Source organism: Haliotis rufescens, unplaced genomic scaffold (assembly GCF_023055435.1).
Source record: "Haliotis rufescens isolate VD_foot unplaced genomic scaffold, xgHalRufe1.0.p SCAF_3, whole genome shotgun sequence".
Taxonomy (NCBI): domain Eukaryota; kingdom Metazoa; phylum Mollusca; class Gastropoda; order Lepetellida; family Haliotidae; genus Haliotis; species Haliotis rufescens.
In genome coordinates this window covers 44,518,154-44,534,478 of record NW_025964001.1, presented here as the reverse complement: position 1 = coordinate 44,534,478, position 16,325 = coordinate 44,518,154, and the positions used below count along the sequence as shown (strand labels likewise).

Genomic DNA, 16,325 nt, shown 5'->3' with positions numbered 1-16,325 from the left:
CGGGAAATTTCCGAGAGTAAAATATACTCCTACAAGCTTGTGCTTTCTTTTAGCTGAACCCAGAGGATTTACAACTTCAAATGCATCCTGGTACAAAATAATCTGAAATGAGCCCAATTGTGTTTGAAAGAATTCATTGCCTTTAAACAGTGAGCCCTGGTGAATGTCCTGAAAACCTGACTGTTGCTCACAAGATACGCCACTGTTATTATGGTTTGCCATGTGTGATCTCTGGTAAGTATATATGCTTGACAATGTTTTGAGAATGGAGACATACTGAAATGTTTGTTCCTTCCCACTTTCTTCACTGAAACCCGAAACTACTTCCTGTGGGGGTACATATGGAAAATGTTGTTTGTAGAAAGTTGACCTACACTTTGCTGATCTTAAAGGGCCTGTATTGCAAGAAGAAAAGACATCCGATGCTCTGATGTCATCTCTGATGTCATTAATGATGACATCTGAAATCCCATTTGACTTAAGCCTCTCTATGATTCGGCTCACTACAATGTCATTGCTAAATTCATGAAGAGCTTGGTATTCTGTTATAATATCTTGAATCAAAGATACGGGTAGCAAGTGTTTTGCTTCCAGCTTTAAGTAGAACTGAGAAATATTTTTCAGGAACTGATTTTGTGTGGTGTCATCTAAATCAGCATCCTCATTTTCATTTTCATCATGATCAATTTCAGTGGGCCTGTTGTCGGTTTGTGCAGACATGCAATTCTGACGATCATCTAGATTATTATTTGTGATATTAGCCCTGTGAACTGAATCCGATAACTCTGATATAGCATGATGCTTGTGCTTTCTGCTTATGTGAGATGAGAATGTTGATTTATTTTGAATTTTGGTATTGCATGATTTGAATGGACAAATGATGGGATCTCGTCTCTCTAAATGCTGTCGCAAGTGTTTCAAGAGCTCATCAATAGAAGAGAATTCATGTTCACAAAAGCTTTGCCTGCACACAAGACGTAAATGTGACTGGCCGTGTATTGACCCTGGTTGACTTATGTTTGTGTTAAGCTTGTGATCACGTAATACGTGTGCCCGAAACGCACTGTACGTGCGAAATTTTCTTACACAAAGGTCTTGGCAACAGGGAAATAAAATATTTGGTACATGTCTGTGTAAACGATAATGTCTGACATACTGCCGTAAAATACAAGTCTCAAAATTACATTCTTTGCAATGATACGTCATACCATTTGTCAAGAACAAAAATACAGAAGCACACAATAGAAAACCTAAATAATAAACATGTGAACCCTTGATTTGCATACTCTAGACATCGAATGTGTACAAATTACCAACAGATGAGTCTTGTGACATCAGATTCTGGAACGATTCTTCTCAGGTCAACGTGAAATGGCGGCAGCGTGGATGGCAGTATCCCACAATGCCTTGGGGCCAAACGGTAGCGTCGCGTAAACTTCGTTTGGTGCAGTGAAACGCCGTAAAATATTTGTCGTTCACGGCATTCCGGCGTACAAGTGTCATAACAGAATCCTACCGTTGCATTTTCACGTTATGTTACCGTATATTTTACGGCAAAGTTTTACAGTGTGTCCATGTAAAATACTTTGTTCAAAGGATTAACATCAAAAGTGATACCATCTACTGTACATTGTACTATTGAACATATTGTGATCAGAAATATTCACGAAACCAATTTTTAGGCTGTGTGTGGTAAGGTAAACAGTTTGATTCAGGGAAGGGCTGAAACAGACAGACATACAGGTCGAGTCTGCGGAGAGGAATTGTCGCTTCTTTGAGAGGAAGGTATCTGGACACTAAAATACCCTGGTGTTGTTGTAGCCAAGTGCAGGTGTGTTGACGATACGCGTGAAATACTCTCCGACAAGAAGCTAGGTGAAAGTAGGTGAGGTGAGGTGAAATGGGGTTCAACGTCGCGTCCAAGATTATTGCACTTATATAGCGACGTGCATGCACGTGTTTGTGTGTGGCTGCTTGTACTAGTCCGGACTGATGCCGATTTATAGTGCTAGCTCACTGACATATCATGCCGCAGTTTTACATGAATATCCCACTCAGACACAGTATACTGACTCCGAGCCGACCAGTCCTTGTTTTGGCCCCTTAATGCCGAGCGCCAGACAGGGTAACAACAAGTAACGTCTTTTAACGTCTTTTGGTATGACGCGGCCGGGGATCAAACCCCGGACCTTCCGCTCTCCGGGCGGACGCTCTACCACTACACCACGAAGACGGTCATGTGAAAGTAGGAATTACAGCAATGTTATATCATGAGTGATAAGTCATCAGAGAATGTTTGAAGCTGCATGAAATGTTGTTTGACACTGTTGAAAACGGACAGCTGAAAGTCTCTGGTGGTAGGATACATCGTCTATAAGATGAACACCAAGAACCACATCGTCCTAGAAACGACACCAACAACGATAGGGACGTCAACATACGAGGGGCATTCAATAAGTTTTGCAACTTTAATATAAGATATCTTTTGCACTTATATTTTTCAATATAATCTCCATTCACCTAAATATACCTATTCCATTTGTCCTTCAAGCTTTTAATACCAGTTTTATAGAAATCCACAGAATGGCCCTCTAACCACGCCTCTGTGGCAGCCTTTATGTCCTCGTTATCCTGGAAGCGTCTTCCACTTAGGGCAGATTTCATTTGCCGGAACAGGAAATAGTCACTGGGGGCTAAGTCTTGCATGTAGGGTGGGTGATTTAACTGTAGAGCCTAGACGTAGCCCCCAGTGAAGTGACACAGAAGTAGAGTTAGATGCATAAAAGAGGTCATACTGTGATGTGTGGAACTGTAATATTGCAACAAGTGTTTCTTTGTGGGGTGTCATGTACTTTTGAAGAAAAGACTGTTGATTTTGTTTTCCAGTTTGACAGCTGTTGTTGGTTCACAGATCCTGCTACATGCACAGAAAATGAGTGCGGAAATGAATTCACGTTTGTCTTCATGCCATCGGAAACAATTGTCCACGTGGCTTGGAGGAAACAAACGGTTCCAACTGCTCTACAGCACTGCAACAGATGAATGTGGAAGCGCGAGATTCCACTACAGATGTGACAATGTAGGAGCAACTGTGACAGTTGGACGTAATACCACTGGAGGGGTCTTTGGGGGCTATACCTCAGTGAGCTGGCGCAGTGGAACGAATTACGATGACAGAGCATTTCTGTTCAGGCTTGATAGAAATGGATCTTTTCACCCCAAGAAATACAGGCTTAAAGATGGACATGAAGCAAGGGCAATATACCAGTCTTCAGGTGAAGGTCCAAGGTTTGGTAGTGACATACAATTTCTTAAAAAAGGTCCTTTTCTCAAGTCTGATGGATTTTTCCCATGTGAAACAACAGGTACACACGGGGCGGACTATGACATGGCTGGCGACACAGCTACAGATTTCACAGGAAGCAATCTCAAACTGTCGGAAATTGATGTCTACAAGGTCCAAGGTAAGGGGAAGTTAATGAACCAGAAGCAGAATCATCAAGGGAAGGGCGGGGGGGGGGGGGGGGGGGGGGGGTTGAGATGGATGTAGATCAGGGGGCTGGTGTATTGTGGTTTCCATCGGTTAATTACTAAAAAGTTGGTTTCAGTTTCTTTTAAATAAGCTGCAAGTTATACCAGTCGTCAGGTAAATTGTTTGTGTTGTATGCGATCAGATGATCCCCCATTAAGGATTCCTTTCTTTGTTGTTCAGCACCGCACTATTTCAGCTATATGACGGCGGTCTAGACCAGACAATCCAGTGATTGATATCATGAGCATCGATCTTCGCAGTTGGGATACGATGACATGCATCAACCAAGTCAGCAAGCCTTGACCACCTGATCCCGTTATAGTCGCCTCTTATGACAAGCAAAGTTGCCTGTACGGCTAGCATAGGTATTGAAGACCTATTCTACCCCGGATCTTTACGGGTCTGTCATGGATTCAAATATTGATTGAGTCAATGATCAGTTAAAGGCTTCCGTATCTCTACCTTAAAACATACCTAGCGTATCACAACTTTCACATTTTACAGTCAGAGGTCAGTGTTGTTTAGGCATGTAGTGAATATCATTGTCATTCTTATGTGTTGAGAGAGTTTAGCTTCCATCCAAAATGGAGAACCTTTAATTTATTCTTGCATATATGCATTATGTAGAAACCTTCGGAATGATTTATATTTTACCCGAAATTAGATTTGTCAAGTTACAAAAAGTAATTCTTTAACGTAGAATAACATGATCAGACTGTATCCATAGGGTTACAAGTAGCGCGGGTTTAGATGGTGGTGACCTAAACTGCCGTGCAAAAGGAACTATGCACTTGAAAATTTGATTTGACCCTAAAATTACAAACGTCATCTACACTTTACTGTGGTGAAAGCAGTCACCGAAATACTGCAAACTTAAGATCCAAACGCTATGATACTCGTTTCAAATAAATCACCATCGAAAACCATTTGCTGTTTGTTACATTTTCAGCAACCATGCAACATGTCTGTACACTTTCTTTTGCCGAGCAGCTTTGACTAGACTATGTTATTGATATCCACGCAGTGTTTTGATTATGCACTGGTGTGTGTGTGTGCGCGCGCGCGCGTGTGTGTGTGTGTGTTTTATCGTTTCTTTAATAACCTCATGTCAGACCTAATATATGGGTTGTTGCTCTATTATACATTTTTATTATTTGGAACGATGTTATTTCGAAATATGTAATGGGGATCTATTACTAACAAAACGCAAATAGAGGCAACAATACACACACAATACGAATTACAGACTGGAAACGGTCACACCATGATATTGGGAAATTAATAAATTTCGTCATAGGTTGTCGCAGACACAGAAACAATGAAGACTACGTCTTTATACGCCATTATAGTGTTAACTTAAGGCCATGATTTAGATTCGCTATTGTTTTTCATATCTTGTTTTTTTTCTTGCTTAAGACGCAGATGTCGAGTTCGATGAGCCTTGGCGAAACACCGGCAACACGGACCTGGTGGTTAGTATCTCGCTGACCGGTGTGTAGCGTCTGTATATTGCTACATAATGTCCATGTACCACTACTCGGGATCCCCCGCGTGTCTAATTGTTGCTAATCACGTGACACAGGGCACAGGTTGCCATTCTGTATCAGTAACTGGGTGCGTGACTTGGGTGTGTGTAAGAAACGGGTTCTATCCATTGTTCCCATGTGAGAATCAAACCCGAGCTTCACACACTAGTCTACTCCACCGCAGGTTATCGGAAGATTTAGACCTCGTATACACAATGATGAATTTGAAAGTAGTCATTTTGAACTTTAATGTGTCACGTGGTTACCGATTGGCAGTGACAATCCAGTACTGATAATGACTTATGCACATGATGATTATTAATAGATGACTGTCTTCTGCCAGAAGAAGGTGGGAGGTTTTCACTTTGTTCTTTGAACATTATTTACCCTGTGGGGATACCGGGGTAGAACTGGCCACAAGCTTGTCATAAGCGTCAACTAAAGTGGATCGGGTGGCCAGGCATATAGTCATCTATATACATACTTGGGGTCATTCGGAATTATTCACTGACCACAAAGGACGATTACGTAATCAGCAGTGGACCCGTGAAGATCCGGTTTAGAATATTTAGAACAACCCATGCTTGCCATAACAGGCGACTATGGGTGTCTTGAGACAATCACCCGTAATCAGTATCATGAGCTCTTGGCCGAAGGTGCATTATCTTGTTTTAAGATGTTATTTTTGCTCTTGTATGTTCATCAGAAGCTGATGTCACAAATGGAGAATTACTGCCCCGTTGAAGAAGCGAAACTGGACCATGTCAATCTTTTGCTTGTGGGTGCAGTAGGAAGTGGCAAGTCCAGCTATTTCAACACCATCAACTCCTTGTTCAGGGGCCACGTGACTGGTCAGGCAAGGAGTGGCAGTGCTACCCATAGTCTGACTTCAATGGTACGTAGTTCCTGAATCATGTGTGCAGGGAGATACAAGAAGGAGCTAGATGAAGTCAAACCTGCTGTTGTAAGACAGTACAAACGGTAGAATTCATTCAAGATTATAATGGGAAACTTTTTGTCAGTTGTGTTGGAGGCTTTTTACTTCGCTATTTGAATATTATATACTCAAGATGATTCCGAGTATATTTGGCCTGTTAGTAATGCATTCATGTCGTAAGAGTCGAAGCATGGATAGGTTGTCACTCCCCGTTGCTCATTCTCTTAATCACTGGTTTGCAAAGTCCATCTTCGATTGTTTAACAGGCTGTACTATTACAATCTTGGCCGTTGCTGACTGCAGAGTTAAACAATATTCATCTGGAAATGGTATTCTATCGTTTATACAGCGACTAGATGAACACTTCCGTTTGTCAATCGGTGTCCGTCTTACGTCCATGTATATTTTCTGTATCACATGTAGTTCAGGGTTTACAAAGTGAGGTCGAAGTCTGGTACGCCGCTGAAGTTCCGTCTGTGCGACACACGAGGCCTGGAGGAGGACAAGGGGATGAAACCAGAGGACTTGGTGGCATTTCTCGATGGACACATCGAGAATGGATTTCAGGTTGTGCATAATTACGCGTTGTCTTAGAGTGTCCTTTGTCCGGCAGTATTTCAGCCATAGTGTGGCTAGAAAAATGAACACATTTACACCAGATCAAAATCTGTTGCAGAGGAACTTTACAGTAACCATCAACCACAGATTTGTGTTTGAAAATAGTATATGGACATTAAAAGGGTCAACGTATAACACAAGGATACATGCGGGGTGTAGACGGACAACCATCTGTGTTAAGCCACTACAGTTTGGAGTATATGTATTTACAGTACCTCTGTTTCCTGCTCTGTACCCCGGCAGGATTTACTTCTTCCCAATAGATGCTGTCAATTGTTGGCAATACGTTTAATTGATAGTCTTACTTCGGAATATATGTATATGCAAATAATTCATGTTTAGTAGTATTGCTGTAGATGTGACATGCTTGAATGATGTGGTCTCATACCTTCTCAGAAGAACAGTCACAGATGTGTCAGCATACGGGTTATTTACTTTCAACTAAATCGTACATCGGACCCCCTTAACAATGGAAAGATATTCTAAACATTTGAGCAGTCAGGTTACTTTAGAAACTTCTGTGTCTGCATGTATGTTTTGTGGTGTTCAGTTTAACCCATTTACGAAGCTGGTTCCCGACACAGAAGGTTACAGAAAATCGCCAGCCTTCGGAGATACAGCTCACTGCGTTGTCTTTGTCGTCGACGCCTCCACTGTGGACGTATATTCGGACAAGATCCTACACGTTGTCAAAGAGTTTCAGGAAACTGCAAATGCTCGAGGTATTGTTTATCAGATGGCATAGCATACATAAAGTAACTGTGTTATTTAATATCTGCCGTACCTAGGCATTAGAGCTTGGTCATGGCGCTACACATATAATACCACGGTCAACAGATCAGCGTGCCCTCAAATTATGTTCTCAGCACCAGGGTTAGCATACAATACAAGTTGCATCTTAGGTACAAGAAGGTTTTGTCATCACAATCTCATAACCAGAAAGTGATAAAACTGGAATAATGTCCCAAACGGCGTTAAACCCAACTCACTCACTCACTCACCATAACCAGATGCCCATTGCTGCCTTGTGAATAGGGGCTTATTCGAACAAATCAGTATGGGGCAGGACCTAAGCCCCTTTCAGTTCCCCCCTGGGGCCAGTGTTGGATCACTTTGTGACCTGTACCCTATGCACAGGATCATGCACAGGATTTGTAATATAATAGCAAGGAGTTAAGTGAATCGAATAAACATTTTATTGTCATAACGGCACCCCTTTCTGCTTCCATGATAATTGATTAATACACTGTGCTCTTTAGGATGAATTTTCTCTATTAATTTAGATGTTAGTAAGGATGTAAGCATATACATGTATCACACTGACTGTACTCGAGTAGTTCAGGTTTGTAGTGAAGCAGTGCCTTTGCATGTGTAAAATGCTTAATGGATCTGTAATATTACACTTACATTAATGTTTATATATGCAATGGCCATGTAATGAGTTCACAATCACTACTGACATACCATTTGGACTGGTTTGTATAATGTCCTGCACTTCTACACCTTTGTCCTTTCTGTACTTCTTGCAGGTGTGCCCCAGGTTGTTCTGTTGACCAAGGTGGACAAGGTGTGTCCTGCTCTGGACAAAGATTTGTCAGGTCTCTTTAAAAACATAACCGTGTCTGATCTTGTTGACACGGTTGCCCAGCTGATGGGTCTCCCCCGGTCCTGTGTTCTGCCAATCAAGAACTATGAGAAGGAGACAGAACTTGACGCCAGAGTGGATGTTCCAGCTCTGCTTAGTCTCCAACAGATGCTCCGGCTTGCTGATGACTACCTTTATTATTATCTCGATCAAAATGATGCTTAATGCATATTATACGTTTTTTCAAACGTACAACATTTGCTCAGTGTATGATACCTAGTGCGGGACAGGACATCCAGGCAAATACATGTACGCATGTCTTGTTGTACAGTAGCTCGTTCTCAAGGTGTTTCTCAAGTGTACAATAACACTTTTTACTTGCTTTTTAATGGCTTATGCTTTATAAGATAAGTACTTTCGTCGTTTGTGGTGTTTCTTGTGGACCATTTGTGAAGTAATGGCCTGAAAAAATGTGTGTTGTGGTAAAAATAAACATTTTTAGGTTACTGAGAAAACAAAGTCTGTCTTGAAGTAGTAACTGATGATATATTCTGTTTCTAACAAAGCGTTACATTATTTATCTGAAAGGCTCCGGTCTAACGGGACTTTACCGTCATGCAAATAAGCGAGAGACTGATTTTTCATTTTGTGGCATTTGAGAAACTGTCAGCTCACGTGGCTACGTCAGTGGTTTTATGCTTTACGTCACATCGGCAATATTTCAGCCATATCGTGACGACCGGAGAAGAGGAAATACTCGTACATATTTTCGGGCGTGCACTCCTTGTTTAAGCTTTGTCATTATTAGGTAAATGACTAGAACACACGACGAACATATTTGGCTACTCTAAGACGTGTCATCGGTCGAAGTTATACATATCCGTCAATCATTTCCCCATGTTTGTTTATTTACCTGGGGCGTCATGACAGCAAGCCATGAAATAACAACACGAGTTGTCTCCCTTGATACGTCGCTGGCAGCTGATCGAGGTGTATCGTTTGCGTTCTCCTCGCTCTGTTATGTTCTTCGCTGTGAAATAACGGTAAGTGTAAAATGTAGTAACGATACTCCCCGTATTTGTATCAAGTTTCAGTCACTCTGCATGTATTGACACATCGATCGTTTGGTAACCTAAGTATGTTCTTCCTGGTGCATATGTATTATTCTGTTATGTAAGTAGTTCACAGATAAATAGCTGTCGATGTATTATACTTCACTCTTGTCTATTGCGGGTATTTCAGTGATGTTTCAACTGGGTGGATAATCACATTCAGATATGCTTATTTATATTTTGTTTCAATTAGCTCCTTTTTTACAACCTGACAAAAGTATGGTCACACTGCACACAAGAAGTCTGCACCGAAACGAAACCGAAAGTACGAAAATATCGTAGGTTCCATGACACGTATAAGGGACCGATCATTTGATATTCTGGTAGTAGGGTTGGGGGTGCCTGGCATTTGTATCGACATTAAATATTTTACGGCTGCAACCTCGAAACCAGAATTTTTCCCCTAAATTTAAAACTATAAGCCTGATTTTTTTAAAGGAAAAAACCAAACTTACAACGATGTATTTTTTAGGCAGGCAATATTTCAACAGTCTGAAGCTTTAATATATTATATTTTTTAACTCGTGGATAAAATCCCAGGCCCCATCCCAGAATATCAAATCGTAGGTGGGTGAGGAAGGCGTCTTCCCGAGGCAAGAGAGTCGAATCGTCTATATCAACGTCTAGTTTTCGAGGACTTGTCATCAGCCCAGTGGACACTCTTATCCCGGGAAGATACGTGTGAGGGAAATGCCCGGGATCCACGTACTGAAAGATGTACAAAATAATAAGTAATTATAATCACAGGTGTTGAATGTATAACTAGGCGAATATTGAAGGGATGAGGAGGAGATTCGGGGATCAGTGAAGACCAGGTGCAATCAGGGAGTCTCTGATGTAATTAAGTTACTATCATCGGAACATCAGTCTCATTAATACCACTCGGGAAATAGATCAGCCTTAAGAAGTACTCATGTAAAAATAGTTTTCACATAAAAACATTTGTGTTAAATAGAGGTGATAAAATGGATCGGGTGGACAGGTGCGGTGACCTGGTTAATTGTCATCGTACCCAGATAGCTTTGATATTTTGCTCACAATATCAATTACTGGTTTGTCTGTTCCAGACTCAATTATTTACAGGCCGCCGTTTGATAGCTAGAAAATTGCAGCGTGAGACAACAGAGAAGAAAAATGTAATGTACTTTATTATGTATTTGATAATAAAATACTATATTTATCTTTAAAAAATTAACATTGATATTTCACTCACGTTACTGATGCCATGAAAATCATGCCAGAAAATACACAACAAATAGAACATGTGTCTAATTGTTTTTCAAATAACATCTCATCTCGTGACCTGCAAAGTTGACATTTTCACCACAAAGGAAAAGACAAATATCCTCCATATAATTGTTACCCAAAGACAAAAATGAATTCGACAGATAGTATGTCTTTGATATTTCAAATGTTTTATGTACAGGAAAATTAAATCCAAATTAAACCCAACGTCCAAATTATATATATTTCGTGCGTAACAAAAAAACAAAACGTATGGCAAATGGCCATGTTTGACAATTATAAAGAAAATATAAGTAATGTGGCTGCGGCTGTAACGGCACAGTTTATCGCGACACAATACGTACAATGTCACAGTTCGGATACCATGATGTATGCACATGAAACCATGAATACATGAAACCTCCACACCTCAAGTAAAGTTGTTTTTGTTTTTGTTGTTGTTGTTGTTGCTGCTGTTTAACGCCGCACTCCGCAATATTCCAGCTGTATGACGGCGGCCTGTAAATAATCGAGTCTGGACCAGACAATCCATTGGTTGATATTATGAGCATCGATCCATGCAATTGGGATACGATGACATGCATCAAAAGTCAGCGAGCCTGACCACCCGTTAGTCGCCTCTTGCAGCAAGCATAGTCGCCTTTTACGGCAAGCATGGGGTTACTGAAGACCTATGATCAAACCCGGGTCTTCACGGAATGATGAATTGGTACCTCACCCTTCATCAAAGGCAAAATAACGAACAGAAAGATTATTTTACAATTTATTTAAATTCAATCCAGTCACACAAACACGCGCACGTGTACACAGGAACTCGCACGCACACACGCATGTATCGCCTTCTGTCTTTTCTGGTTTCTTAATCATAATTCAACGTGTGCTGTTTCAGACACCAGTGCAGCATGACGATGTCATTCAACCTTCTCTGTCACGAAATGCTGAAGGAATGGCTTGGGGATACATATAAGTTCAAGATTCTGTTTGATAGTTCACTGTACCACAATCAAATCCAAGAGTTCCACAAGCGATGTGACAAAAGTGAATCCACTGTTACCGTGTTCTACACGAACGGCAACAGTGTTTTCGGTACGAACATATTAAATGGCCAGTTTTCTTGCCTACAAACACAAGTTGCGTTAACTGGGAAATATTTTCCAATTGGCCTCGTTATGACTTATGTTTAACATACGACAAACTCCACCGTTCTCATTACATCACTGTAAGGAGCTTTCCCGTTAAAAGCATTTTTAAGAAACTTTTTTATTTTCTTTCTATGCTAGATTAACAAATAGCGAGTTATAACGTTGCACGACATTGTTTCAGCCATATATCGACAATGACTTTTCAAGATGTACGGAATTTATTTTGTTGGAACGTTAACATATTTTTGTCATATCAGAAATCCACCCCAAAATCAATAATTTGATATGGAGTTTGACGTGTTCTTGTTCGAATTCTGTTTGCCTGATTTGTTATAACTTTAACTTTAACTTTAAATTATGCAATATTCAATACTTATGTCACAGGAAATCTGCACAGAAGAATATTTGTTCGTGTGTCAAGCTGAAAATCTATATTTGCCAAATTGTAATTGGTTGCGTAGCATTTTACCGGTTTATGTTTTTTAAGTATGTATGACAGTTAATTCTGAAATTGCTACACAGAGACAATGTTTAAAATTCACATATAGCTCAACTTATAGCGTCTGGAAGGAAACTAAACAGCGGGCTATTGTTTTTGTTTAAGGCATAACAACTGTGTTAATTTTATATGGTAGACGTTGTCTTGTCTGACCTTCAAGGTGGATATACACGACAGACATGGCAACCCTCCTCCCCACCAGGACACAAGCGGGATCCAAGAGCCTTTCTGTTTAAGCTGTACGATAGAGCCACGTTCAAACCGAAAAAGTACCCGGTTGATACCGCTCGCTGTGCTATCTATTGCCACAGCGATTATGGACCAACATTTGGCGGTGGCAATGTCGACGGAGCGATGGATATTGTCACAACGGAGGTCTCTGATGATCTCATCACAGTGCGAACAGCTATAGGTCAAGCATACAACATTGGTAAACGCCAAAATGAAAACTTTATAGACGGTCATGATGCGGTGGTCAAGTTTGAAGTATTTCTTGTGATAGGTAAGATAAAACATTGTTCAGTTCGGTTAATGAAGTCTCTTGTGTTGTAACGCTGTAACATAATTGCTTAAGAGCTACAGAAGCATTGAACTTTGTCTGGTAACAGTTCATTACCTCTTCTCGCGAACACCTGGTATCATCACTGATTTTCATTTGATCCAATAATACAATCTTCACAATTGTTTTACCTTTTACTGGCTTCGACGTTTTATATTTACAGCATGATATCCATTTATTAAAGTCCAATGTAATTTCTGCAATATACCCGTAGGATTCCGGGTCAAGAAACGTGGCAAGAATCACACTTGTCGGAGCTGAAATGGTGATTGGGCTATTAGGTTTGTGCACGGATGGTGTGCATTGTTGCTCATATTTTCACTCACTGGTTTACCTGGGCGAGATACGATTATTTACATAGCTAATCCAATGGTATAACTGGAGTATTGTTCTTATTGTGACGTTAAGCAACATTCAGTAACCACAGGAGAATATCGCGGTTTACCTGGGCGAGATACGATTATTTACATACCTCATCCCATGGTATAACTGGAGTATTGTGCTAATTGTGACGGTAAGCAACATTCAGTAACCACAGGAGAATATCGTGGTTTACCTGGGCGAGATACGATTATTTACATACCTCATCCCATGGTATAACTGGAGTATTGTGCTAATTGTGACGGTAAGCAACATTCAGTAACCACAGGAGAATATCGTGGTTTACATGGGCGAGATACGATTATTTACATACCTCATCCCATGGTATAACTGGAGTATTGTGCTAATTGTGACGGTAAGCAACATTCAGTAACCACAGGAGAATATCGTGGTTTACCTAGGCGAGATACGATTATTTACAGACCCAGAGTATCAGACATTAACATGTCCTTTGTGACATGGTGTGGTCGCAGTAAGCTGTATTGTTTCCTTGCATTTTTATTTCAGATGATGATGAATATGTTGAAAAGGCATGGCGAAATGTCAGTCAAGTGGCAGTGGAGGTATATAGTCAACATAGTATATTCAAGGGTGTAACCGTTATATATAATGTTTTGTAAAATAAAACCGTGTAGTTTTTTCGCTGATGTGACAAAATACTTAAACGAAAGAGGTGAAGAAAATGTTATCATATGTTTGATATTACATACTATGTTATTATCAAATAGAAAGATGATTGCTCCCCATGATGCATGTTTCAGCCCATTAAAAGAGAGTTAGAAGGTTTCGAGCCTCCAACTGAAGCTTTGGAGTACACAAATATACTCCTTGTGGGTCAGATAGGAGCGGGCAAGTCAAGCTACCTCAACAGTGTTACCTCAGCCTTCAGAGGATATGTCACAAGCTCTGTTCCTACGGGCAGTGCATTGCACAGTCTGACACAAAAGGTACAAAGGAAGAAATATGATTGTGATAATGCACTCACTCAGCATTACTCTAAAACTTGCATTCAACGTAGAACATGGGTAGAATGTGTGAAGTCCATTTCTGCTGTCTCATTTGCGTGATATTGCTGGCTGATTGCTCACAGATACCATACCCACTCACACAGTAAGGTTTGGTACCTGTCCATCTTGTCGTTAAGTAACAATTGCAACATCTTGATCCAAACGTTTCTCAAATGTCATGAAATCAAGTTCAACTGACGATGGTAATATTCTGGCATGCGTTTCTAAGTACAATGTGTGATTATCAGTGATATTGCAGGATTATTGCTAAAAGCGGCGTAACACCATACTCACACACTTATATCCTTCCATCTTGGGGAATCCGGATTAGAATCGGCCCTAAAAAAAGCATGCACAATTGTCGTAAAAGGCGACGGAAATTGGATCGGGTTGTCAGGCTAAGTGACTTGGTTGATTTCAATTGCTTATCATTGTACACCGAAGGCGAGGATCACCCCCTTGTTTGTTGCTCCAGAATGAAGAACACAAGATCTTTACCTGGCCTGGACGGAGGCCTCTCAAGTTCCGATTTTGGGACACACGAGGATTTGAACAAGGGATGGGACAGAATATGGTTTATGCCATCCAACACATCATAGGCGGAAGTCCACCGGGATACATGGTAAGCGTGCAGAAACATCCTTTAACAGAAAATACCGTCCTTGGATTTGTTTTTGATACTCCATAGGCCTTCATGCAGCTTTAAAAACTCAACGTGTTCCTGGTGTCTTGCTAATGAAATTCTACAGAAGATAAATACATCAAAACATGTGTCTTCACCCAATCATGTCCCGGTAGTCTGTATTTGTTTTCTGTTTGGTGGTTCTTACGTCAATTGAATCCAGAAAGAATTAAACCCTAAATCTGTGATTTGTGGGAGGGTGTTAAACTTTAAAAGACCCAGTGTATCATGAGCATTGTTTGGCGACAGAGCATGCTGGCTACAATGATGAGAAACCTGTGGAATAAGCAGCCAATACGCCAGCAGACCCTGAGCGAGGAGGACCTGCTTCAGCAGAAGGTTCACTGCGTAGCCTTTGTGATAGATGGCTCAGTGATCGATGGTCTACCGCGAGAGGTAAAGGAAGCGTTTGACCAAATAAAGAAAACTGCCAACGGATATGGTAAGAACTCTTTTGAGAATTACGTATTTATATGGTGCGTCATATACAATGTCGATTTGATGAAAATAAACGTCTTATGTGAGTGTCAGATTTTCGTGAGAGTAATGTGCATGAGTTGGTAATAAAGAAGTACATGTATGTGCGTCAATGTACGTTTCAGGTATTCCACAGACAGTGCTGTTGAGTAAGATCGACAAGGTGTGCCGGATGGTGGACGGTAATCTGTCGCTGACGTTCCACAGCACCCAAATACGGGACTTGGTGGACCAAACTGCCGCACTCATCGGGCTGCCTCGGTCTCACATATTCCCTGTCAAGAACTACGAGCAGGAGAGTGAACTGGATGAAAATGTAGATCGACTTACTCTACTCAGCCTCAGGCAGATGTTGCGATTTACAGACGACTTTCTTATTCAACAGTTGCAATAGTGTGTAGCGCTGTGTTTGAAAACGCATATTCGAAATATTTGGCACAATGGCCACAAAAATGAAATTAAGTTCTGGCTTGAGATTATCAGACATAACAATGTCGTCGTACTGGTTTGAATCTCACAGGATGTGTTTGAAGTTGTACTTGAGCACAAAACACATCTTTTCTGATTTCGAGTTAAAGTGGATTATGCGTTGTCATTTTATGTATTTACGAAACTCGTTCCAGTTTGTCATAGTTTTAATTCGCTTTTATTTTAGTAGATTCAGCACATCTACACCATTAGAGCTGATAAAATTGTTTTTGACATCATTTTGTTACTGACGGTATGGGTATGCACTAAATAATATTGGATCTGTACAATAGCCCAGACGATCGTGACAAACAATTACAAGTGTAAACAAGGTTTCTATTACGTGTACGTTTAGTTGTACATATGTTGTATAATTAACATAACTATTTCATATTCTTGTGTAAATCATTCAATTGTAGCGGGAAAGTAACAGAATAGAATAAGAATAATATGTTGTAAAATTGTTACAGTTTTGTGCATTAAAAAAAGGTTTTCTTGTTTCTCACTCTTGGTATGACTTTTTCTAAATGTTCTGTTTATGAGGCAGGATTTAAC

At 40.5% G+C, this 16,325-nt stretch overlaps 2 protein-coding genes across 3 annotated transcripts; both read left to right on the top strand.

The window, feature by feature from the left end:
* The first annotated feature begins 2,944 nt into the window (after positions 1-2,944).
* Positions 2,945-8,736, top strand: LOC124124219 (interferon-induced protein 44-like). Its single transcript, XM_046487350.2, has 6 exons — positions 2,945-3,464; positions 4,949-5,004; positions 5,765-5,953; positions 6,419-6,562; positions 7,164-7,335; positions 8,143-8,736. The coding sequence occupies exons 1-6, from the start codon at positions 2,945-2,947 to the stop codon at positions 8,421-8,423; spliced, it is 1,362 nt and encodes a 453-aa protein (XP_046343306.2). The 3' UTR covers positions 8,424-8,736.
* Positions 8,737-8,870: 134 nt separating this feature from the next.
* LOC124124197 (interferon-induced protein 44-like) lies at positions 8,871-16,270 on the top strand. Of its 2 annotated transcripts, XM_046487317.2 has the most exons (9): positions 8,871-9,241; positions 10,378-10,446; positions 11,445-11,641; positions 12,357-12,698; positions 13,644-13,699; positions 13,898-14,083; positions 14,619-14,765; positions 15,075-15,267; positions 15,428-16,270. In XM_046487317.2, exons 3-9 carry the CDS (start codon positions 11,458-11,460, stop codon positions 15,694-15,696), a joined length of 1,377 nt encoding a protein of 458 aa, XP_046343273.2. In that variant the 5' UTR covers positions 8,871-9,241; positions 10,378-10,446; positions 11,445-11,457; the 3' UTR covers positions 15,697-16,270. The 2 variants fall into 2 exon arrangements, with proteins under 2 accessions (XP_046343273.2, XP_046343281.2); XM_046487325.2 differs by lacking the exon at positions 10,378-10,446.
* The last annotated feature ends 55 nt before the right edge of the window (positions 16,271-16,325 follow it).